We start from the raw sequence: 26,668 nt of genomic DNA, 5'->3' as shown, positions 1-26,668 counted from the left end.
CCAGACTAAGGGTGAAACACATATAGTCTAGCAGTCTTCTATCTAGTATCTCTACCAAGCTACCTGCCAGAACTGCTTTTATTGAGTACACCCTTGGGTGGGCCAGTAAGGACAGATAGCTCAGGCTATCCTAATCCAGTTTCAACCAGGTTTACATAAGACAATCTCTGTTTTTTGGGGAAAAAAATCAATGTTTACATGTAAATAAACATACATAAGCCAGTAATGATCATTGTTTTAGGTAAAATAAGGTGTAATTTAGCAGGATAGTTCTTTTGTTTTCTTTTTGGCTACATCTGGCAGTGTTCAGGGGTTACTCCTGGCTTTGCGCTCAAAAAATTACTTCTGGCAAGCTCAAGGATCCTATGGGATGTCGGAATTGAACCTGAGTTCATCCTGAGTTGACTGAGTGCAATGCAAATGTCCTACTGCTATGCTATCTCTGGCCCAATAGGATGGTTCTATACAAGCAAATCAGTCAACAGCATACAACTTACTATTTTATTTTTGTTTTTTGGACTACACCCAGTGGCACTCAGGGGTTACTCCTGGCTCTCTGCTCAGAAATCGCTCCTAGCAGGTATGGAGGATCATAAGGGATGCTGTAATTTGAACCACCTTGGAACTGAGGAGGCCACTTCAAGGCAAATGCCCTACCGTTGTGCTATTTCTCCAGCCCCAGCATACATATTATTAATAAAAATAAATATTAAAATTCTATTAACAGATGAAGAAAATTATGTGAGAAAATCAAGCATACATTCACAATTATTAACATCCTCAGAAATATAACTGTGGAATGAAACTTCCTCAAGATTAAATATATTATAAATAATAAACTCATATCCAATGAATTTCCAGTGAGGTCAGGCACAAAATAAGGATGTCCATGGTTCTTCAATCTTATTCAATATAAGAGAAGTCCTAGCCTTATCAATTAGAGCAGGAAAGGAAATGAATGAGATTCAAATTGATAAAAGGAGTTAAACTATCTCTATTTGCAGATGACATGATGATATAAATTGAGGATCCAAAGACTATATAAAAAAAAAAAAAGCCCTTAGAAACAATAAAACAATACACAAAAGTGTTAGCCCACCCAACTGGTAAAAGAGCCCAGACCAAACCTCAATAGCAAGTATCAGTCTCTCAGCCCACCCTGTGCCAATATCTAGAACAAATATACCTCCTCCTGTACCAAATAATTCAAATTTATGGAGGATGTTATACAGGAGAATTCCATAGAGTCAATACCAATACACAGGTGAGGAATTTACCCAGTTGAAAGTAGGGCCCGGCCTATTCTCCCAGATAGAGTGAGATCAGAATCTACCAGATCTTAACAGGGGTTGGTGGTCATTTCTCCTGGTGGTTTTTCTCCTGGATGCTGGCTGAATTTCCAGGATGGCTTCACTGGAAAAAAACTATTGGCTGGAGTAGCTCCTCCTCCTACTGGCAGCTCCACCTACTAGCCTATAGTTCTCTCTCTCTCTCTCTCTCTCTCTCTCTCTCTCTCTCTCTCTCTTCTCTCTCTCCTCTCTTCTCTCTCTCTCTCTCTCTCTCTCTCTCTCTCTCTCTCTCTCTCTCTCTCTCTCTCTCTCCTCTCTCTCTCCTCACCTCTCCACTCCAGTCCTCTTCCCCCCCCCACCCCAGGAGTTGGCTGCAAGACCTCTGATTTCTCTACCCTGCCTGTTCCCCTATTAAACCCTGTTTCCACCAAAATCCTGTGTGCAAGACAAATGCCCTACCTCTGTGTTATTGCTCCGGCCCCTCATGACCATTGTAAACAGAGCTTACCAAGTATAATTAATGAGCATATAGCCAGAGTAAACATGAGAATAAACATGGGCATTGCCTGGTGGGGACCCTAATAGTATATTAAGTATTGAAAAGGAAAAAAATATTGATTTTTTCAGTGGAATAGGCTATAGCGGGACGTGTAAAAAAAATTTTTTTTTTGGTTAGGTTTCTTCTAGCCTCATACAGGAGTTACACTCCTGGCTACCTCAGAGATCCCATGGGATGCTCGGATTGAACTCTGGGCGCCTGTAATGCATTAGCACTCCCTTATGTCCTATATAGCACTCAGGCCCTTACGAGGTATTTTAAATGTCAAGTATGGACATTCTCTTTCCCTCTCCCCCGCCCCCCGCCCCCCGCCCCCCCCCCCCCGGCCTTCACACATAGGTTTATCGGCTCCACACTGAGCTCTAACAACACGCCAAAGATGGGAGTGTTCTATGTTCCTTTGAAACTGACGGATCCTTCACTTTCCGTCTAGGAATCGATCCCATCACCGACTGAAGTCCGGGAGAAAACGCCCCTTCCAGGCCCGGAGGGTGGCCCTTTAAGACTGCGGCGGGAAGTCGTTGGGCGTCACGCCTTCGCCTTTGTCAGATCCTGGGGCGGGCGATGGTGGCCAGTCGCAGCCTTTGTTGCCCTGGCCGACAGTGTCGGGCGCCCCGCTGGCGCAAGGGCCTCGGGAGGGACGAATTTCGCTCCGCCGTCGGCTAGGGACCGCTCTGAGCGCCCGAGAGCCGCAGGGCCTCGGCCAGGTGAGCGGCGGCGTCGCCCCGGGTGTGCTGCAGGCCCGCGCCTCTGCCCTCGGTGCTCTCGCTCCGTTCTCGGGAATATTGCTTGCTTTCTGCAGTTAATGTCCAGGGGCCACCACGGCGGGCTCAATGCCGACGCCTGGCTCTGCGCTCAGTGCTCAATCCTGGCCGGCCAGGACAGCCCCGTGCAAGCGAGTCCTTTTTCCAAGACTTGGGTCGGATGCTTTGTGATTGTTTGCCCGGAGAATGGAAATTTCTTCTGTAAGTTGCAGAGCCCCTCCCGCTCTCCATTGCTATGTGACCGGTGACCCAGGCTTTTGGGATGAGTACTTTGGGAAAGAGTTTGTTTTGGAGGAGGGAGAATTGTATATAAAATAGTTTTTTTGCGAGGGAGTGTTGAGCCCCAGCTAGCGGGCTCAGGGACACATAGGTCCATCCTCCGGGATACCACTTGGACCTGCTGTCTGCGGGGCAAAACTTACCCCTCTGTACTATTGTACCCTCTCCTAAAGATCTATTGATTGTAAAAAGTAGATTTTAGTCTAGAAGCTCCAAGTATAGACACAGGTCATATTGTGGTCACACAAGCAGGTCACATCCACATAAGCACTGTGGATATTAGTATAATTTTGCTGGAGAGTACGCTGGGCGTTTCCACATGTTCCCTCACAAATGAGCGGGTGCTGTATGTGCAGATCTGAGTAGGATCAAGCAAAACCAGCAGGAAGCAACTGGGCAGGGGTTGAGCTCATCTTTGTTGCTTAGGGCTGTGATTTTTCTCCAGGACTTTCTGCAGTGGGCTCTGATGCTGCTCTTCAAGAACAAACCAGGCTGGAGAAGATGGGGCCACACCGTCACCAGGTAAGGGGTCAGTATAGACGCTGAAAAGAACCGAGTAAGGGGACTAGAGTGAAAGCCCCTCAGGACCTGTGAGACCAGAGATGTTTCAGGAAGGGATCTGGGCGGATGTGGCTCCTGGCTCTCCTGGCAGAGTAGCTGCTTTCTACAGTCCGAGGCCAATTGGTTCTTGTTTGTTGTCTTGAGTTTGGTTTGGGGTCCTTGACAAGCAATGGACTATGTGTTCTTGTGTCACCCATGGTATGTCTGAGACCCTATTGGATCCCAGATTTCCGGGTTGATCTCCTGGTAATATGAACTTGGATCAAAGAGACCTTGATCCCGGGATTTCTGCTTTGAAGCATCATTCCTGTCTCACATAGGGAAAAGCTCTTTGTTTTATTTCTAGTTTATTTCTACAACTGAAAGGGTATTCTTCTGGCTCTGCACTCTGGAATTATACCTCTGGCTGGTTGTCTGGGATTCAGTTTGTGATAGCCTGTCTAAGGCCAGTGCCCACCAAATTGTTTTGTCGGTGCAGCCTAATGATGTTTTGCATTTTGTTGCTATTCCCAGATGTCGGTTGATGCCCGGGCCGATGTTTTCTTCCTGTATTCCAGGTCTGGCACAATCTCCCACGGTTCCCTGTCTCTGCGGTCTGAGTGAAGAATTTTTCCTTGCATGAAAGAACACAGCAATGTGTTTTCCTGAATGTATATTTTTATGTGGCTTTTGTCTGGTTTTAGTTTTTTTTTTTTTTTTTTTTGCTTTATGCTCTTCTGTTTCTGCTTGTTTTGACTTTTTTTTTTCCAATGGATTTTTTATTTATGAATTTGGGGAAGGGGGTTGGGCCACACCCAGTGATGCTCAGGGGTTACTCCTGGCTATGCGCTCCTGGCCTGGGAGATCCAACCAAGGCCTATCCTGGATCATCAGTGTGCAAGGCAAACACCCTACCGCTGTGCTGTTGCTCTGGTTCCTGCTTGTTTTGCTTTTTAAGCCACACTTGCAGCGCTCAGGGCTTCTTTACACAGAGGGTTTGCTCCAGGCAACATCTGGGGACACTAGTAAACATGCCTGGGATGTCTGTGTGCAAAGTGTCACCTCCAAGAAGCTTTTCGACTAGTGCTCTCATATCATGTTGGCTGATCTGGCTTTCTAGAATGGAGTATGGGGCCTTCCCCTCTGGGCGCCCATGGAGAGAAGACATGAAGAATGGTTCCTTCCAAGGCAGAGGGAAGAGGGCCTGAGTCCCTCTAAAACCCTAGGGATCCTGTTCTCTCCCCATTGCCTGGAATGAATCTAAGCCCTGACCCCCTGTTTTTGTGTTCAGGACACAGTGACCTTCCCTGATGTGGCCGTGAGCTTTTCCCCAGAGGAGTGGTCATGCCTGGATACCTCTCAGAGGAAGCTCTGTAGAGATGTAATGCTGGAGACCTACCAGCATCTGCAGGCAGTAGGTGAGAGCTGCCCTATGGCCACTGCTGTGGGCTACATCCAGGGTTGATGGGGAGGTACCAAATAACAAGGATCTGGATTCAACAAGGGACATGATATTGCTGAGTCCATGGTAAAGCCCCTCCCCATTGTTCTGACACCACATCCTCTGACTTGATTTATTAGATGAGCCAGCCTTTATATATTTAAGTGCCATTTCAGTGACCAAAGAGATCATAAATTGTGTAGGGTGTTTGTCACATCTGGGCCAAACTGGGTTTGCTCCCTGGTGCTGCATATACTCCCCTTAGCCTGCCAGGAGTCTTCCCTGAGCACAGTTCTAGGAACCGGCCCATCTCACTATGGGGTGTGGTTGAAAGTGATGTAATTTTATTAATTAGGACTTTAGCCACATCGGGTTGTGCTCAGGTTGTTTTCTGGACACTGAGTTTTGGGCTCACTCCTGATTGGTTTCAGGAATCGTCTGGGGGCTGGTGATCATCCATGGATTGGCCTTGTTTATGTTCATGTGCTTCTCTAACTATTATTGGTTTAATCTTCATGAGACTGATACAAATTTGTAAGTGACTTAAGTTCTTTTCCTAAAGAACCGGTACAAATTCTGGGGTCTCCCTAGTGCTTCTTGGGACATTATGTTGCGTGAGGATCAAATCTGATTTTTGCATGCAGAGCATGTTCTCCAACGTGTTGGGTCCTGTCCCTGATTAGGGACAGTTTGACTTTATTTACTTATTTTTGTATTTGACTATACAGGCAGTTCAGAGACTTATGCCAAGGTCTGCACCCAGGAATCACTTTTGATGGGGTTTAGTGAATCCTATATAGTTCTGGGGGTGCAGTCATTGCAAGCATGATCATGGTGGTGCCCTAATACCATAATATCACTCTTCTTTTATGTAACCTGTGGACTGTGGCAGAGCTTACTCCTGACTCTTCACTCAGTGCTTACTCCCTGAGGGACTTAGGGCACTACAGAGGGTGCCAAGATCAAATTCAGGTTGGCCATGTGCAAGGCGAAGGCTGTCCTATTGCTCCTCCATTTCCGTTGCAGTATTAATTGACCCCTTCAATTAGACTCCTTCATTGCAACCTGTTTTCATCTGAGCAATAATCAAAGTACGTATGGAAAACATATTCTGTTCTTCATCTCTTTTATGATTTGTTTGCTTTCAATAGGGATCAGACTCATGCATTGCCTGTTGTCTCCTTCCCCGTCTCTAACCCAAGAATCCTTGTTCTGTGCAGGTCATTGCAGGGTGAAGCCTGAGCTGATCTCCTGTTTAGAAGGAGGAACTCTGGAGAGTGCAGAGAAGCATGTTTGCAGGTGAGTCTGGGAAAAGCCCCTTGGGCTGAGGACATGGGCTGGGTGTGAAGCATCATGGGGATCCTAGGCAGAGGATATTGGTCTACTAGATTAAAGGTACAGGGCCTCTCCTGCTGCAGTCAGCCCTTGATCCTGTGTCCCAGAATGAGCTTTACTGTCCTGCCTTTGCTCCCTCTGGTTCCTGTCTGTGGGTGTTTAGAACATATCCTGAGATTCTGAGCATTCACTCCCTGACTGTGCTCTCAGTGTGGCTGCATACCCCATGTCAAGGTGCCCTTCGCAGTCACCTCTGTCCTTTTCCTTTATTCTGGCTTGCCTTGGGTTATTATGGGGTTTTTGAGACCCCAAGGAAGTGATTTTCTTTTCTCTTTATTTTGAGGTTCACTCAGTGATAGCAATTGGGGGTTATTTCTGGCCCGGTGCTTCAGGAATTACTTCTGGTGGTTCGTGACATTATAGGATGCTGGGAATTGAACTAGTGTCAGCCTCTTGCAAGGCAAACACCCTCCCTTTGGCCCACTCAGAAATACTTTTTATCGGTAGTTTTAAACCATTGATGAATGAATCCAATACAAAAGTAATGTGAATTTTGCCACTCTTCTCACCATGATCCTTCCTACCTGTTTTGCTCTTTCTGTTAGCTAATTTAGTATCTGAAAACAACCTGTATTCACTCCACTGATGTTGCATTCGACCAGGTTTTATTCAATTTATTCTTTTTATTTTAATAATTTATTTAGCATCATGGAGACAAAAGTGTTCTTAGTTGGGTTTCTTTACCTTTTTTTTTTTTAATTTTGGACCACACCTGGTGACACTCAGGTGTTATTCCTGACTATGTGCTCAGAAATCGCTCCTGGCTTGCTTGGGGGACCATATAGGACGCCGGGGGTTCGAAACACGATCTTTTCTGGGTCAGCCGTGTGCAAGGCAAATGCCCTACTTGCTGTGCCATCTCTCTGGCCACAATAGTTGAGTTTCTTTCATAAAATGTACACTGCCCTTCACCAGTGCTACTTTCCCTCCACTAATGCTTCCCATTTCCCTACCATCCCTTTCTGCCTGTGTCTGGGACAGGCATTCTGCTTCTCTATCATAGTCCTGGTAGTTCTCAGTGCAGTTAGTACTCAAAGTTTACTCACCGCTCTTTGTGCCGAGGTTCATATGAAGGGCTCATCCACCTGGCCCTCTGATCTATTGTTTCTGGATATTATTACTATATGGTCCTTTATTTTTCTTAAAGATAAGTGAGACTGTTGTATGTCTATCCCTCTCTGACTCCTAATATAAGCATAATAATCACCATGTCCATCTTTGTATAAGCAACCTTATCTTTCCTAATGGCTGCATAGTATTTCAGTGTTTACCACTGTTTCTTTTGAAACTTACCTGTTTGCAGGCACCTGTGTTGTTTCAAGATTCTGGCTGTTGTAAATAGTTTCTGCTGTAGAACGTAGGGTTGTGGAGGGCTTTGTTCTACTGCGGTTTTGTGTTCCCTAGGAATGGTATTGTTGGATCATATGGTAGCTCAGTGCAAGTTGTGGAGGGCTTTGTTCTACTGCGGTTTTGTGTTCCCTAGGAATGGTATTGTTGGATCATATGGTAGCTCAGTGCAAGATGTTAGAGGGATATCCATGTTTTCCAGAAAGGTTGGATTAGACAGCATTCCCAGCAGTAGTGAATGAGAGTTCTTTTCTCTCCTTGTCCATGCCACACTGATCTCCCTGGTCCTCAGAGGTACAGTGCTTGCCACTGATTCCCAGTGATGCCGAGGGATCAAGCAGTATTGGGGATCAAACCTACGTGCAGAGTTGACTCTTCTACCTAATTTTTTATTGTGGTGGGGATTACTAGTTCACACTTAGCATTGCTCACAGGACCACACAGTGCATGGGAATCAAACCTATGGCCTTGCCACTTGAAATATGATTCTGCCCCTAAAAATGGCATTTGAGTCTTTAGGAGAAGAGATTGGGCTACAACCATTAATACTTGAGGATTACTCTTGGATATGTACTCAGTGATCATTCCTGGCAATTCTTGGGATAGGTACCATATACAGTATCAGGGATTGGGATTGGCCACAGTCAGGAAAGCACTATACACAGTCTCTAGCCCCTGAATATGCCTGTTTAGATGGTAAGACTCATTTAAATTTATTCACATATAATCTCTAACCATAATCCTATCCTGCCTCTCTTGGTAGAACTTCAAACTAGGTGGTTCATACCCACATTAATACCTTTTCCCTCACAGCAAGTCGCTAAGGATATTTCGATCTCATGAAATAAAGTATCACTGCATCTTTTTGTTTGTTTGTTTTATTTTTGGGTCACACCTGGTGTCGCTTAGGGGTTACTCCTGTGATTTACTCAGATTACTCCTGGCAGGCTCAGGGGACCAAATGGGATGCCAGGAATTGAACCCGGATCTGTCCCAGGTTGGCTGCATGCAAGGCAAACATCCTATGGCTGTACTATCTCTCTGGCCCCAAGTATCACCACATTTTAGGAGAATAAAATATCTTTAGAAGCCACATCACAGAGTAATATGACTTAAGGGAGCTGTGTTGGAAAGGTCACTTAAGACTTATGTCAAAAAGTACCAGGATAGAGGTTGTAATTACAGTGTGTAGGATGTTTGTTTCCCTGCACCAATCCAGGTTCAGTCCTCGGCATTCTATATTGTCTTGCCCTAACCAACCAGGATTGCTTGTTGAGTGCAAAAATGGGTGTTACCTCTGAGTACTGTGAGGTTTGACCCAAAAACAAACACTAAGAAAAATTTCTGGATACGGACATTCTGAATTTTGCAACATTTAGTGAACACAAATGAAATGAGAAAGGAGTGTTTGGCAACCACAGGTATAATATAGCATTGCATATGGTTCTCCATGATTGCCAAGCATGATCTCAGAGCACAGATCTAGGAGTAAGTTCTGAGTACCTCCTGATGTAGCTTCAAAATGGAATCAAACAAAAAAACCACCAGACTATTTAGAAGCATGAGGGTTTTATCTTGATTATCAAGAAAATAAGAAAAGCTAGGAGAACAGACTAACAGGAGAGTTAAGGTCCAGGCACCCTTGTCAGCATCTATGACAAAACATTCCTCTTTCAGCAGAACCAAAAAAAAAAAAGCCATCTATTTCCCTTGTGCTCTATTGCTATCTCCAATCAGAAATTTCCTTAGTCATTACATAAAATGTAGTCATTCTTCTTGGATCCACTCAGGAACATCTTCAGAAAGGACCCTCAATCAGAATATGCATGTTCACATGATCAGAACCAATGGCAGCAACATTCTGCCAAGGCATTCAAGGCATTTTACTACAGTTATCTTTTTTTTTAAGTTAAGTAAGCTGGGTTTTTTTTTCTTTCTTTCTTAAAGGGTGTTAAAAAAAATACAGTAGTAATGGTGTGAGAATAACAATCGCCTTTGTTTGCATAGACCCAGCAAAATATGGGGGAAATGGGAAAAAAAAAAAGCCTTGGCCTAATTACAAGGGGGCCTCACCCCCGAAATCTTCTGGCATAAGACCGACTCTGGGCTCCAGGCATACCAGGCTGCCCAACCTCTGAATCATTCTCCATGGTCCCAGTGAAACTGTCGCACACTAGCTGTTGTTGGTGTCAGGTTTCTGTAGTTAAACATTCTGGGTTCTGTGCATTTCTTTCATCAAAGTCAGGCTGATGTGGAGCATCCTTTAGTTTCACCTCACCATTAGATACGGAAAGACCTGCCCTGCAAACAGGTTGCTGCTGTTGCTAAGTCGTCTGGGTATTAAGAGAGCACTCTTTGAGTAAGTCAATGCCAGAGCACTGGTAGGGTCTTCCCCGGTAGAAGTTTGCATCCTGGTAATGTTATAGACAATTGTGGTTGTTTCCATAGATGATATCCATGGTTCAGAGGTGTATGGGCAATGCCCATTCTTCTGAGGCCTGAGCCAAGTTATTATGCCAATGTTCAGGGTATAAGGCCCAACTGCATTACAAAATTTGTGTTCCCTTCTCTATTACACAAGAACTTGTTTGCATATGTAATATTTTCCCATTTTAATGTGCCTAAAGCATGCATACTTGATGTGATGTCCCCACCAGAGACTATATCATCTGAGCTAACTATGTGTGCAGTTGCCATCATCAAAACTCCATTAACAACACAATGGAAAAAAGGTATTAAAAATAAACTTAAAAACCTTAAACTTGTGGGGTACAAGGAGATAGATACAATATCTGAGTACATCCTTTTCAATTAGTAGTAATGGTGAGATTCAATTCTCAGCACTGCATAGTCCCCAAGGACTGAGATAGAATCTGAGTGCTACCAAGTATGGGCCAAGAAACAAAAAGAATAGGTCAGACTGGAGATTTATTTCTGTGATAGAGCACCTGTCTTGCATCTTTGAGACCATAAGTACCATCTCTGGCACCCAACAAAGAATTCCATATAATAAGCATGGTTTATTTTTTATAAAAATAAACTCGGGCTAAAGAGACAGTATATAAGGCACTTGTTTTGCATATGATTGACCCTGGTTAAACACTAGGTACCACATGATCCTGCAAGAGGGGCCCAAAGTTTCCTTAGCATGGCCCTATGCCCAAAAATAAAACAGAGATTTATGATTTACTGAGGAAAACACTTATTTTTCCTTTTGGGGTCACACTCTGGTGCTCAGGATGTACTCCTGGCTCTGCAATTAAGGATCAAATCAAGCAGTGTTCAGGGGACCATCTGGGATGCTGGAAATTCAGACCTGGCCTCTATGTAAGGCAGGTACCCCACTCAATACTGTTTCTATGGCCAGGAAAGCATTTTTTATTTTATTTTACTTTTTTTATATTTATTTTGGCCACAACTAGCAATCAGTAATTATTCCTGACAGTGCTCAGGGTACCAACCATATGGGGATGCCAGAGATCAAACTCAGGTTGGCTGCATTCAAGGTAAGTGCTGTACTTGCTGAGCTAAGGCTCCATACCCAGAATGAACTTTTCAAATCACTGTGGGGGTGGGAGAGTGAGGTGACCCAGAGGTGTTCAGGGTTCTGGGCTTAAGTGTGACCCTTGGCAGTGCTCAGGAAACCATATGTGGTACCCAGCATCTTACCTTCTGTAATATCTCTCTAGACCTTCCAGTTCTAGCTCTAGTTTTTTAGAGGTCGTTAATTCCATTATCCCTGTGAATTCTATGTGGGGTTAAGATTAGCCTTCTATGTAGCCTTAAGATTAATCTTTTTCCAATTTTGTTTTGAATTTTAATCAGACAAAAATTCATTTTGTTTGGCCTGGAGCTATAGTATAGCAGATAAAACACTTATTTTGTACATGGCTAACCCAAGTTCAATTCCTGCTGTTTCATATGGTCCCTAAGGGCACTAGGAGTAATTCCTACATGAAGATTCAGAGTTAAACCCTGAGCACCACTAAATGTGTCCCCAAAACATTTAACTGTGCTTAGAAGTCACTCTGTTTGGAAGTGGTTTCCACTGAAGCAGGTGGGACCATACAATGTCAGGGCCTGAACTCTGGACCCCCACATACAGAACATGCAGTTCAACAACTGTTACATTATTTTCTGATAATACTCAGTTACTATTTAAAAAAATGTTTAGGTTGGGGCCAGCCAAACTGGATTCAATCCTCAGAACCACATAGTCTCCCCAACCCTGAACATAAACAGGTATTGTCCCCTAAGTGTTTTTTTTAATCCAAATATTGAGCACCAGAATGTTTATTATGAAAATTCTCTAGTATATAAAGGACTTCAAGTTGAGGCAACTTATTTGTGTGTGAATAAAAGTGGGATGGAGAGATAGTACAGCTGGCAGACATGATACACATGGCCAGCCCAGGGTTAGATCCCCAAAATGATATAAAATCCCACGAACCCCACAAGGAATGATCCTTGAGTGCAAATCTATAAGCTCTGGTCTAAGTGGGTATGGCCCAGTAACAAAAAAGAAAAGAAACATTAGGAGATTGAGAAAGTAGAGTTCTCAGGGTAAGGAGTAGGCAAATCTGTGAGAGAAAGCTACCTTTTCATAAAAACAAAACAAAACAAACAAAAAATAACCACAAAAAAACCCCAAAGAAAACCCACAAACAAACATAGGGGGTGGAAGAGGGTTTGGTATTTGTTTATTTGTTGTTTGTCTTTTGGGCTATACTTAGTGATGCTCAGGGTTTACTCCTGGCTCTGTACTCAGAAATTACTCCTATCAGCTGTGGAAAAGGGAGAACATATAAGATACCATATGGAGCTGAACCCAGGTTGACAGCATACAAAACAAACTCACAACCCATTGTAATATCAAGTCCTAATTCTTTTTTTAAAATATATTTAAACATCTTGATTATAATCATGATTGTGGTTTGGTTTCAGTCATGTAAAGAACACCCCCCTTCACCAGTGCAACATTCTCATCACCAATGTCCCAAATCTCCCTCCTCCCCACCCCATCCCTGCCTGTCCTCTAGACAGGCTTTCTACTTCCCTCACTCATTCACATTGTTATGATAGTTCTCAATGTAGTTATTTCTCTAACTACACCCACCAAAGAGTGGTGAGCTTCATGTAGTGGGCTGGAACTTCTAGCCCTCCTTTATTTTGTCTCTGAAAATTATTTCAGAAATGTCTTTTATTTTTCTTAAAACCCATAGATGAGTGAGAATATTCTACATCTATTTCCTTCTGGCTTATTTTACTCACCATAATAGATTCCATATACATCCCTGTATAGGGAAATTTCATGACTTCATCTCTCCGGATGGCTGCATAATATTCCATTGTGTATATGTACCACAGTTTCTTTAGCCATTCATCTGCTGAAGGGCATCATGGTTGTTTCCAGAGTCTGGCTATTGTAAATAGCGCTGCAATGAATATAGGTGTGTGGAAGGGTTTTTGTATTGTGTATTTGTTTTTGTGTTCCTAGGGTATATCCCTAGGAGTGGTATAGTATAGTATGGGAGCTCAATTTCCAGTTTTTGGAGGAATCTCCCTATCGTTTTCCATAAAGGTTGGACTAGATGCATTCCCACCAGCAGTGGATCAGAGTTCCTTTCTCTCCACATCCCCGCCATCACTGCTTGTTCTCATTCTTTGTGATGTGTAGCAATCTCTGTGGCATGAGATGTTACATCATAGTTGTTTTGGTTTGCATCTTCTTGATGATTAGTGATGTGGAGCATTTTTCAAGTGCCTTTTGGCCATTTGTATTTCTTCTTTCTTAAAGTGCGTTCATTTCTTTTGCCCATATTTTGATGGGATTAGATGTTATTTCTTGTAAAGTTCTGTCAGTGCCTTGTATATTTTGGATATTAGTCCCTTATCTGATGGGTATTAGGTGAATAATTTCTCCCACGCAGTGGGTGGCTCTTGTATTCTGGGCACTGTTTCCTTTGAGGTGCAGAAGCTTCTGAGCTTGATATATTCCCATCTTTTTTTATCTCTGCTTCCACTTGTTTAGAGAGTGCTGTTTCCTCCTTGAAGATGCCTTTAGTCTCAATGTCATGGAGTGTTTTACTGGCCTGTTGTTCTATATACCTTATGGTATCAGGTCTGATATCAAGGTCTTTAATCCATTTGGATTTTACCTTCATACATGATGTTATCTGGGGTCTAAGTTCGCTTTTTTTGCAAGTGGCTAACCAGTTATGCCAAAACCACTTGTTGAGGAGCCTTTCCCTGATCCATTTAGGATTTCTTGCCCCTTGATCAAAAAATTAGGTGATTGTATGTCTAGGGAACATTCTCTGAGTACTCAAGCCTATTCCACTGATCTGAGGGTCTGTCTTTATTCCAATACCATACTGTTTTGATAACTATTGCTTTGTAATACAGTTTAAAGTTTTGGAATCCTTTTCCCAAGGATTGATTTAGCTATTTGAGGTTGTTTATTATTCAAATGAATTTCAGAAGTGTTTGATCCACTTCTTTGAAGAATGTCATGGGGATCTTTAGAGGGATGGCATTAAATTTATATAATGCTTTGGGGAGTATTGCCATTTTAATGATGTTAATCCTGCCAATTCATGAGCAGGGTATGTGTTTCCATTTCCGTGTGTCCTCTCTTATTTCTTGGAGCAGGGTTTTATAGTTTTCTTTGTATAGGTATTTCACATCTTTGGTCAAGTTGATTCAAAGATATTTGAGTTTGTGTGGCACTAATGTGAATGGGGTTGTTTTCTTAATGTCCTTTCTTCCCTATCATTATTGGTGTATAAAAAGGCCATTGATTTCTTTGTATTAATTTTGTGGCCTGCCACATTGCTATATAGATCTATTGTTTATAGAAGCTTTTTGGTAAAGTCTTCAGGGTTTTCTAAGTAGAGTATCATGTCATCTGCAAACAGTAAGAGCTTGACTTCTTCCTTTCCTATCTTGATTCCTTTGATATCTCTTTCTTGCCTAATTACTATATCAAGTACTTCCAGTACTATGTTGAAGAGGAGTGGTGAGTGAGGACAGCTTTGTCTTGTACCAAAATTTAGAGGAAAGGCTTTTAGTTTTTCTCCATTGAGGATAATATTTGCCATTGGTTTGTGGGATATGGCCTTAATTATAGTGAGAAAGGTTCCTTTTATTCCCATCTTGCTGAGAGTTTTGATCAAGAATGGGTGTTGGACCTTATCAAATGCTTTCTCTGTGTCTATTGATATGACCATGTTATTTTTATTTTTCTTGTTGTTGATGTTGTGTATTATGTTGATAGATTTATGGATATTAAACCATCCTTGTATTCCTGGAATGAAACCTACTTGATCATAGTGAATGGTCTTGATGAGGCATTGGATCCTATTTGCCAGGATTTTGTTCAGGATCTTTGCATCTGAGTTCATCAGGGATATAGGTTTATAATTTTCTTTTTGGCAGCATCCCTATCTGGTTTAGGTATCAAGGGGATGTTGGCTTCATAAAAGCTATTTAGAAGTATTCCCGTTTTTTTTTTTGTTTTTTGTTTTTTTTTTTTATTTCATGAAAGAGCCTGGTTAGGATTGGTAGTAGTTCCCCTTGATAGGTTTGAAAGAATTCATTAGTGAATCTATCTTGGCTAGGGCTTTTCTTTTTTAGGCAGACATTTGATTACCATTTTAATTTTCTCAATACAGATGGGGATGTTTAGATATGCTGCATCTTCCTTACTCAACCCTGGAAAGTTATGAGTCCAAGAATTTATCCATTTCTTCCAAGTTCTCAATTTAGTGGCATAGAGTTCCTCAAAGTAGTCTCTGATTACCCTTTGAATATCTGCAATATTGGTAGTGATCTCCCCCTTTTCATTTCTAATACAGGTTATAAGTTTCTCTATCTTTGTGAGTTTTGCCAATGGTCTATCAGTCTTGTTTATATTTTCAAAAAACCAACTTCTACTTTTGTTGATATTTTGGATATTTTTTGGGTTTCCACTTCATTGATTTCTGCTCTAAGCTTTCTTATTTCTTTCTGTCTTTCTATTTTTGGTTCCTTTTGTTGATCATTTTCTAATTTTATAAGCTGTGTCATTAAGCTGCTCAGATATGCTCCTTCTTCCTTCCTGTTGTGTGCTTGCAAAGCTATAAATTTTCCTCTCAGTACCGCTTTTGCTGTGTCCCATAGATTCTAATAGTTTGTGTCTTCATTGTCATACTGTTGTCTAAAATGAAAAAATGATTGTCATAATAAGCTGAACAGATGGAATACTATGCAGTTGCTGGAAAAATGAAGTCATGAAATTAGTTTATACGTAGACAGATATAGAGAGCAAAATTAGTTCAAGGGAGAGGGCTAGACATAGACTGATCACACCCACTTGAGGGGTATAAAAAGATTAAGATTTTATTTTAATAGTTCACAGAGAAAATAGAGACAAGAGTCAGGAGGACCAGTCCATGGTTTGGGCACATACCAGTGGTACTCAGGAGTTACTCCTGGCTCTGTACTCAGAAATTGCGCCTTGCAGTCTCAGGGGACCACATGGGATGCTGGGGATTGAATCTGGGTCAGTCCCAGATCATCTGAGTGCAAGGCAAACGCCCACTGCTGTGCTATTGTTCCGGCTCCCTGGTAGGTAACTTTGCACAAATAATGGGGAAGTACAGTTAGGACATAGAAAGGACCACTATGACAGTGATAGTTGGAAATGATCCCTCCGGACAAGAACTGGATGCTGAAAGGAGATAAAATTATAGGCATGATACACCTTCAGCAACAATATTGCAAACCAGTGTCAAAAAGGAAAAAAGGAAGAGAAACAAAGAAAGAGAAAAAGAGAAAAAAAAATCTGCCTCAAAGGCAGGCAGGGTGTGTGTGTGTGGGGGGGGAAGGAAATTGGGGACAATGAAGCAGGAAATCGGCACTGGTGAAGGGTTGGGCACACTGTATACCTGAAACACAATCATGATCATCTATGATTGTGAAAATAAGACAACTCTTATGAACAATCTTGTAACATGGTATTTCATGTAATTACAAAAATAAGTAGTTTGTATGTATGGAAATGGGATCTTTGGTGGTGGGAAAAGTGTAGTAGTGAAGGGATAATTGTTGTCATGAAAGTTTTGTAACTGTACATCATGAATATTCAATGAAAACTTTTTCTTAAATTCCCAGTGATGAAGCCAGAAATATAGTACAACCGCTTAGACACTTGCCTTGCATGTGCTGACTAGGTTTGATCCCTAGACATTCTAATTCTGTACTAATTCTAATTCTGAGCCCACCAGGTGGGTTAAGCCCTGATCATCAGTGCTGGAAAAGCAAAAGCAAAAAAAGTAAGCTTCCCAGTGATCTTCCTAATTAACCCTCACAAAGTATCCTCACAGTGTAATCAACTATGTATTAAAGATATTTATCTGAGTATTAGCACAAGTAACATATTGGGACATCCTGTTTTAACTAATTTGGCCAAAAATGAAGAGGAAAGCATAAAACCTTTCATCTAATGTCCTTATTTAAAAAGTCATGTTATTACGTGAGATTTGATAGTTCATTCTTAGGTCTTGAACGTATACACTACATGTGGTGTGGTCATCCTAGGTTAGTTCACTAACGAAGTAACAAGTAATGAGTGCAAAGTCTCTGTTTTGAGGAAAGCAGGATGTGAGCTCTGAGTATTTAGCTACATTAGTGTTTTATTTGTGAATACAACTTGTTCAGCCGTGTGCAAAGCAAATGCCCTACACCTGTGCTATTGGACTTCATCAGCTCCTACATTTTTTACCAGTAAAATCTACATTTTTAATATTATATTTTAATTAATTTTTATTTACTTAAATACCCTGGTTACAAAGTTGTTAATGATTGAGTTTCAGTCATACAATATATACCCCCTTTGCTAGTGCCCATTTCTCACCACTTATATGCCCAGTTTCCCGCTACCCTCTCTCCTGCCTGCCTCTGTGCAGGCATTTTACTTCTCTCTCTCTCTCTTCCAGTTTTCAGTTTTCCTTTTTAGATACTGGTTTGCACTTCTGTTAATGAGGGGAACTACGCATAGTACTGTATATAACTCAAGTATAGCCAAGTTTTTCTGGTACAAAAGTTATGCTGCAAAACCTGAACTTGTCTTATACTCAGTTCATACAGGTTATTTGATTTGATGTATGCAGTATATGTAGTCTCCAGTCGTCTTCTGCAGTCAGCTGGAGCTTGCTTCAGCTCAGTCCACAAGTCGCGGCTGAGCTAAAGAGTTAGGCAGCTGAGCTGAATGCCACTGAACTCTTTAACCTACAATATTCAGTGGCACATTTAATTAAGTGAAAAACTCATTTAAGGCAGTAAAGTCGTGTAAATAAATGTTTATAAATCCCAAATCCTTATAATTCAGAATTTTTAACCATTTATTTACAATGCTTTACTGTCTTAAATGGTTTATTCACCTTATTAAAGTTGCCATTGAATACTATGGGTTAATGTGATATGTTAATGGTATACAGTCTATTAAACAATCTTGTAATAAATATTGAAAAACATTTAACCTACTGATTTCTCAATTGTAATTGTTTTGGGCATATATTTTTATTTTTGAAATTCACTAGTGCCTTTTGCAACTAGTGGCTTATACTTGAGTCACTGCATTTTCCCAGTTTTTAGGGTAAAATTAAGGGGGTTGGCTTATACTCGAGTATATAGGTACTTTATTTTCTTTCAGCATACTGTTCTTGTCCAGAGTGATAAGTTTCAATTACTGTCACTCTCAGAATGGTCCCTTCTGTACCCTAACTGTAGTGTTCCACAATTCGAGCTAAGCTTCTTACCAATGACTGGTTATGCTGATGATCCTTGTCTGTTTTCTCTGGCTATTCTTGCCATACTCTCTTACTTTTCCATTATATCCCACATATCATTGTGATCCTTCTATGACTGTTCTGCTCCCTGTGACTCATTTCACTCAGTCCAGTACTCTCCGTATTCTTCCAAGTATATAAGCAAGTTTTATGACTTCATTTTTCCTAACAACTACATGGTATCCCAGTGCATATATGTACCAGAAAGATTCTTTATCCACTCATCTGACTTGAGGTAATTGGGTATGACTAGTGAGCACACAGTAAAAATGAGCACCTCCCGGTGGGGATTCCAGTAGTATAGAAAATAATTAAAACGAAAAAATATACTCATTGATGTTGCAGAGGAAAATGCTACAGTGTGACCTTTTGAAAACTTTTTTGTTTAGGGACCACACATGGCAGTTCAGGAGTGCCTGCTAGCTCTGCACTCAGGAACTACTCCTGGCTGCTTTGGAGACCATACGGGATGCCTGGCATTAAACCTGGGTTGGCCACCTGCAATGCATAAACCCTCCATATGTCCTATAGCTCCATCCCTAGTGAGGTTTTCAAATGGTAAATGTGGGCATTTTCTTTCAGTTCTTTGGGATCCCCCTGGCCTTCACACATGTGCTCGTTGGCTCCACACTGAACAAAACACACCAAGCAACAAAGATGGGGAATGTTTTATGTTACTTTGAAACTAATCCTTAATTTTCTGCATTAATCACCTGATTAAAGTCCAAAAGGAAAAAAATCACCTTCCTGGCCAGGAAGAGGGTGGTAAATAGCTGAAGCCTGGCCCTTTAAGACTCCATCTGGAAGTCCTAAGATGTCACTCATTCCAGCATTCCCCTCCCCACATACCCTTGCTTGACCCTAAGCGGGAACCAGATGAACAGTTTCTGGGTGTCCCCTCAGGCACAGGGGCCTGTGGAGGGAGATTTTTCTCTCCAGCTTCTCTCTGTTCGTCGAGGGGCCGCTCTGAGTGCCCAGAGATGCAGATGAACTGCGGTGCTCCCTGGTGGAGGCTGCAGGCCTGTGGATCACTCCTGAGTGCTCTAGCTCAGCATGTAATATTGGGGTTATTCTGTAGTTAATGTTCTGGGGCCAAAGCCTGGAAATCCTGTGCAAGGAGAGTGCCCTCATGCACTTATTTGTACTATTATTGCGGTCTTGGCTTTGGGATTGTTTCTCAGAGAATGAATATTTTTCTGTAAGTTGCAGAGTACCTCCCACTCTCCATCACTCTGTCACCAGGTGACCTAGCTTTTGGGGTGAGTACTTTGGGAAAGTTTTTTTTGAGGAGGGGGGATTTTATGCAAAATAGTTATTTTTGCAAGAGAGTGTTAGGCCACACCCAGCGGGGCTCGCCACATAGATCCATCTCCAAGTACACAACTTGGATCAGCTACCTGCAGGCAAACACTCTCCCCTCCATACTATTGTCCCTTCCTGTAAAGATCTATTGATTGTAAAAAGTCGATTTTAGTCTAGAAGCTCAAAGAGTAAACACAGGTCACATCATGGTCCTTAATAAACACTGTGGATATTAGGATATAATTTTGCTGGACAACACACTGTTCTGCTTTCCACACATACCTTCACAAAGGAGCAGGTACTAGATATGGTTTTAGGTGTGCAGATCTGATTAGGATCAAGCAAGACCAGCAAGCAAGAAGCTGCTGGGAAGGGTTGTGCTTATCTTTGTTGCTGAGGACTATGACTTTTCTCCAGGACTTTCTGCAAAGGGCCTTGCTGCTGCTCTTCTGGAAGAATCCAAGATGGAGAAGATGGGGCCACACTGTCTGGTATCCTATCCCCAGGTAAAGGGGCAGTGTGGACTCTTGAGGACAGGCTAGGAAGACAAGACTGCAGAGACCACTAGGGCCTGTGGGACCCAGAGATGTTTCAGGAAGGAATCTGGGGTTGGGATCTGGCTTTCAACATTCCAGGCAGGGGCACTGTTCTCTGCAGTTTGAGGCCACTTTTTTCCTTTTTTGTTGTCTTGTGTTTGTTTTGTGGACCACGCTAGATGGTGCGCAGGCCTTCCTCCTAACTGAGTGTTTTTTGGGGGTCACTCCTGGCACGTCTAACATCCTATTGGATGCCAGGTGTCAGTGTTGAGCTCCTGGTAATATGGACCCAAATGTTGGTGTGGAAGGAAATCCTGATCCCAGGATATCTGCCCTGAAGCAACATTCCTGCCTCACATGGGGCAAAGCTCTTTGACTTATTTCAGGTTTATGTCACCATAGCTGAAACGCTGTGCACTCTGGAATCATACCTTCTGGGGCTGGGCAAACTCCTGTTGTCTGGGATTCACCTTGTGACGGCCCTGTCAGAGGCAAGCACCCACCAAATAGTATTTTGTATTTTGATGCTGCCCCCAGATGCCAGGCTGATGCCCGCATCCATCTTCCTTTCTGTATTCACTTAGGACCCTCCATGTGGGTCTTGCACACTCTCCAGGATCCCTAACTTTGGGCTCTTGGTGAAGAATTTTCTGCCTTAAAAGAGTGCAGCAAGGTCCTTTTCTGCATGTGTGTTTTCCTGTGAGTTTTGTTTGGTTTTAGTTTTGGTTGCTTTGTTTTGTGCTGATGTCTGCTTGTTTTGTTCTATGTTGAATTTTGAAACACATTGGCAGTGCCCAGGGCTTTTTCTTGACTTTGTACAGAGGATTTCCTCCAAGCCGCATCAGGAGACACTTGCCTGTGCCTGGGATTGATCCTGTGTTTGCCCTGTCTGTGCCCTTCCTGCCACGGGTCCCAGAACATGCAGCTCAGCTCTTTTGTCCTTCACTCTGCAGTCTTGCCTCCTCCCTGCAGCCACATTTCTCCTCAGTAAACCAGTTGCAAATCTTGTCTGCATTCCTGTGGCTTGTGGTTATAATTTGGAAATAGAGGCAAAGGATATTTCTGGAAGCCATAGTTGCTGGGAGTTGGGTCATTTTTATATGCACTAGGTGGGATTTGTTTGGGAGTGAACTGTGAGGGCTGATAATGCCAAGAACAGGTTGAAGTCACTGACTGAACCCTGAATTTCCCTTCTTGTCTTTTGTATCCTGGGTAGAGATGGGCTCCAGTGACAAGAGGGGATAATGTATGGTTAGCATTTTGGGACACATTCAGAGTTGCTTTTTCAGTTCCTTCTGGCTCTGTACTCAAGTATTGCACCCATCTGTGCTCAGTGACTCTTGTGCAGGGATTGGCCCTGGCTTGTCTGTGTGCAAATTGGCACCTCCAAGAACCTTCTTCTAGAATGTGTCCACACATCATGTGGCTGATCTGGCTTTTTAGCATGATGCCTGGGGATCTTCCCCCTGGAAACTGGAGAGAAGGATAGGAGGAGCTTGGGCCCTGACCCCCTTTCTTTTGTCCTCAGGACATGGTAACCTTCCCTGATGTGTTCGTAAGCTTCTCCCCAGAGGAGTGGCCATTCCTGGATATCTCTCAGAGGAAGCTCTACAGAGAAGTGATGCTGGAGACCTATGAGCACCTGCAGGATATAGGTGAGAGCTGCCCTGGGGCCACTGCTGTGGGCTACATTTTTTAGGGTTGGGGAGGTACCTGGATCATGAAAGGATCTGGGCTCAATAGGGAACATGGTTCTGCAGAGACCAAGGTCAAGTGCCTCTCTATTGTTCTGGCCATCCAGCCCCTGACTTTATTTCTTAGCTGAGCCCAACTTTATATTTTTAAATGTCATTTCAGCAATTAGAGGAATCATACATTTTGTTGGGGGTTTGCCATATCTGGGCCAAACTGGGTTTGATCCCTGGCTCTGCATCTGGTCCCCTAATCCTACCAGTTGTCCTTCCTGAGCACAGAGCCAGGATTTGGCTTGGATCTTCAAGTTGTAGTCAAAAGTAATGTGATTTCATGAACTGGAGGATCTTAGCCATACCTGTATATGCTCAGGACTTTATCCTGGAACTGAGCTAAGAGATCACTGACAGGTTTCACAGCTCATCTGGGGTGCTAGTGATCTAATCTAAGATGGCCTTGTTTATGGTCGTGTGCTCCCTTCTCTACTATTGTTTCAATCCTCATGAGACTAATTGCAAAATTTATAAGTGACTTGATTTTTTTTTAATGATTTCAAAAGAGCCAGTAGTAGATTCTGGGGTTATCCCAATGCCTTTTTGGGACCCTATATTGGGTGGGGATCAAAGCTGATGTTCCTGCATGCAGAGCATGTTCTCCAGTCCATTGCATCTTGTCCCTGGCCAGAGATAGTTCGATTTTTTGTTCATTTGTTTTTGTATTTGGACTATACAGGCAACCCAAGGGCTCATGCTCAGATCTGCAACCAAGAATCATTTCTGGTGGAACTTGATGTATTATCAATCTTGATCATGGCATGTGCCCTAACTAATGTAATATCACTTCAGCCTCTCCTTTTTCTTTTTTGTTTTTGGGCCACATCCAGAAATGCTCAGGGGTTACTCCTGGCTATGTGCTCAGAAATTGCTTCTAGCTTGAGGGACCATATGGGACACCAGGGGATTGAACCGCGAGGGATTGTCCTAGGTTAGTGCATGCAAGGCAAACACCCTACCACTTGCGCCACCGCTCCAGCCCCACAGCCTCCTTTATAACACACTTTTGGACCTTGGCAGTGCTTGGGTTTATTCCTGGTTCTCCACTCAGTGGTTATGCCAGAGGGACTCAGGGAACTGAGTCATTTAGAGGGTAACTCAGAACTCACTCAAGGTTTGCAGAGATCAAATGGAGGTCAGCAATGCACAAGGCCAGCGCTGTACCCCCTCACCCCTCAGTATTATCCAGACCCCTCAATTAGACTCTTTCATTTCAACCGGGTCTCATCTGTGCAATAACCAAAACTTGCATATGGAGAGCAGAGGTTCTGTTCTTCATTATTCTGTGATTTTGCTGTTTTCTTTAGGGACCCAGACTCATGCATGGGCTGTTGTCCCCTTCCCTGTCTCTAACCCAAGAATCATCCTTCTGGGGCAGGGCATTGCAGGGTGAAGCCTGCGCTGATCTCTTGGTTGGAAGGAGGAGCCCTTGGGAGACTGCCGAGAGACACGTTTGCAGGTGAGTGTAGGAAAAGCCCCCTGGCTTAGGGCATGGGTTGGATGGGGAGCTTCATAGGCATGTGGCATAAGGGGGCCTAGGCTTTGGGAGCTTGAGTCCCAAATCATTGGTGCATTACCTCTCCTGCTTCTATTCAGTGCGCTTGATGCTGAATCCCAGAATGATCTGGAGCTTTGTTGTCTTGCTTTTGCTCTTTCTGGCTCCCTGTGTGTGATTATTTAGAATAGATCCTGAGATTCTAAGCCTTCACTTCCTGTCTGTGCTCTCAACATGGCTGCATAGCCTCATGTTGGGGTGACCTTTTGAAGCACGTAAATCATTATGTGGTTTTTTTTTTTTGATCCCCAAGGAATGTTTTTCTTTCTACTCCTTTTATTTTGAGGTTCACGCAGTAATAGTACTTGGGGTTATTCTTGGCCCTATGCTTCAGGAATTACTCCTGGTGGGCTCTGGGTCAGCTACTTGCAAGGCTGACCTTCCCTGCTGTGCTTTCTCTGGCCCAGTCAGAAATTTTTTTGTCTGTATTTTTAAACTGTTGGTGAGTGAGCCCAGCACAGAGCTTTTGTGAATTTTGACAAACTCCTCACTATGATACTCCAACCTATCCTACCTTTTCTGTCAGCTGATTTAGTACCTGAAAATAACATGTATTCATTACACCTCTGTTGCCACAATCAATCAGGTTTCATTCAGCTAATTTATTTTTATTTATTTTTAATTTTTATTTTTCATTCAACTAATTTATTGTTTTAAAAATACTATATCTAAGCATCATGGTTACAGAAGTGTTCATGTTGGGATTTGCACAGAATGTACGTTGCCCTTCACCAGTGCAACTTTCTTGCCGCCAGTATCCTCCTTTCTTCCCCCACCCCTTGCCTGTTTCTAGGACAGACATTGTGCTTCTCTCTCTCACTATCATTGTTATGGTAGTTGTTAGTGCAGTTAGTGCTCTAACTGTACTCAGTACACTCACTCATTTAGTAGCAAACTTCATATCATGGGCTGGTTCTCCCAGCCCTCATTTCTATTGTTTCTGGATATTATTATTATATAGTCTTTTACTTTTCTTATATTTCACAGATGAGTGAGACTATTTTATGTCTCTCTCCCCCTCTGACTTATTTCACTCAGCATAATAATCTCCCTGTCCACTCATAGGGATATACCCTAGGAACACAAAAACACAATACAAAAGAATCCATTCCTCACACCTATATTCATTGCAGCACTATTTACAATAGCCAGACTCTGTAAACAACCGAGATTCCCTTCAACAGATGAATGGCTAAAGAAACTGGTACATATATACAATAGAATATTATGCTGCCATCAGGAGAGATAAAGTCATGAAATTTTCCTATATATGGATGTACATGGAAACTGTTATGCTGAGTGAAATAAGACAGAAGGAAAGAGACACATAATAATCTCACTGATCTATGGATTTTAAGAAAAATAAAAGACATTATTGTTACAATATCCAGAGATGAGGGCCAGAAGAACTGGCTTGTGGTATGAAGATTACCACAAAGAGTGGTGAGTGCAGTTAGGGAAATAACTACACTAACAACTACCATGGCAATGTTGGCAAGTAGGAAAAGTACTGTCTGTCTCAAATACAGACAGGGTGGGGGAGGACGGAGAGAGGGACAATGGTACTGGGAATGTTGCACTGGTGAAGGGGGGTATTCTTTGTATGACTGAAACCAAACTACAATCATGTTTGTAATCACAGTGTTAAAAAAAAGAATAACAAAAACAAAAACAAAAAAAAACAAACAAAATCTCCATGTTCATCTATGTATGAGCAAATTTCATGATTTCATTTTTCCTAATGCTGCATAGTAGTCCATTGTGTAGATTTACGCTGTTTCTTTAGCCACTCATCTGTTGTTGGACACCTGGGTTGTTTCCAGATTCTGACTATTGTAAATTATGCAAAGTTAAACATAGGGGTGTAGAGGGCATTTTTGTGTTGTGTTTCTGTGTTTCTAGGGTCTATCCCTGGAAGTAGAATTGCTGGATCATATGGAAGCTCAGTTTCCAGTTTTTCGAACAATATCCAAATTGTTTTCCAGAAAGTCTGAACTAGACAGCATTCCCACCAGCAGTGAATGAGAGTTTCTTTCTAACTACATCCACACTAGCACTAATTGTTCTTTTTCTTTGTGATGTGTGCCGGTCTCTGTGGTGTGAGATGATACCTCATTTTTTTATTTACATCTCCCTAATGATTAGTGTTGTGGGGCATTTTTAGCGCCTTATCATATTGGTATTTGTGTGAATAGTTTCTCCCATTCTCTGGGTGGCATTTGTATCCTAGTTACTGTTTCCTTTGAGTACAGAAAGTGCAGGATCATCTCAGTTTATTGTAGATCCATTTCGTTTATCTTTTCTTTTGCTTGCTTGGACAGTGTTTTTTCCTCCTTGAAGATTTGTTTAGTCTCAGTGTTCTGGAGTGTTTTGCCTACATTTTCTTCTATGAAACTTACTTCTGATATCAAGGTCTTTAATCCATTTAGATTTTAACCTTCGTTCCATAGTGTTAAAGAGAGGTCTGAGTTACTTTGTTGCATGTGACTGACCAGTTGTCCCAACACCACTTGTTGAAGAGGCTTTTCTTGCTCCACTTTGTGTTTCTTGCCCCTTTATCAAAGTAATTGATTATATGTCTGGAGGTCGTTCACAGAATACTCAAGTATTATTCCATGGATCTGAGAATCTGTCCTTATTCCAGTACCATGCTGTTTTTGCTTTGTAGTCTAATTTAAAGCCAGGGAAAGTGATATCTCCTATTTTCTTTTTCCTAAGGGTTGCTTTAGCTATTCCTGGGTGTTTATCGTTCTAAATGAATTTCAGGAATGTTTGATCCACTTCTTTGAAGAATGTCATGGGTATTCTTAGAGGGGTTGCATTGAATCAGTACAATGCTTTGGGGAATATCTTTATTTTAATTGTGTTAAATCTTCCCAACCAATGAACAGGATATATGTCTCCATTTCCTTGTGTCCTCTTTTATTTCTGAAGCAGTGTTTAGTAGTTTTCTACTACTAGAGGTCTTTTTTTTTTTTTTTTTTTTATATCTTTATCTTGCATTAGTTCCACAACACTCATCTAGTGTTTGTGTGTATGTGTGTATTTTATTTTTTTTTAGTTAGCAGCACACAGACCAGTTAATCC

The 26,668-nt window shown here is 42.2% G+C and overlaps 1 protein-coding gene across 1 annotated transcript in view; it reads left to right on the top strand.

The window, feature by feature from the left end:
• The first annotated feature begins 4,640 nt into the window (after positions 1–4,640).
• Positions 4,641–26,668, top strand: part of LOC126032414 (histone-lysine N-methyltransferase PRDM9-like) — a 47,251-nt gene continuing 25,223 nt past the window's right edge. The window contains exons 1-6 of the mRNA XM_049790087.1: positions 4,641–4,849; positions 5,601–5,680; positions 6,116–6,171; positions 20,163–20,251; positions 21,810–21,936; positions 23,405–23,485. Coding sequence (XP_049646044.1) covers positions 6,162–6,171; positions 20,163–20,251; positions 21,810–21,936; positions 23,405–23,485 — 307 coding nt within the window. The 5' untranslated portion in view covers positions 4,641–4,849; positions 5,601–5,680; positions 6,116–6,161. The remainder of the gene's footprint in view (positions 4,850–5,600; positions 5,681–6,115; positions 6,172–20,162; positions 20,252–21,809; positions 21,937–23,404; positions 23,486–26,668) is intronic.

This window comes from Suncus etruscus, chromosome 16 (assembly GCF_024139225.1).
Source record: "Suncus etruscus isolate mSunEtr1 chromosome 16, mSunEtr1.pri.cur, whole genome shotgun sequence".
NCBI lineage: Eukaryota > Metazoa > Chordata > Mammalia > Eulipotyphla > Soricidae > Suncus > Suncus etruscus.
Note: the sequence above shows the minus strand (reverse complement) of the source record. Positions and strands in the feature narration are given on the sequence as shown.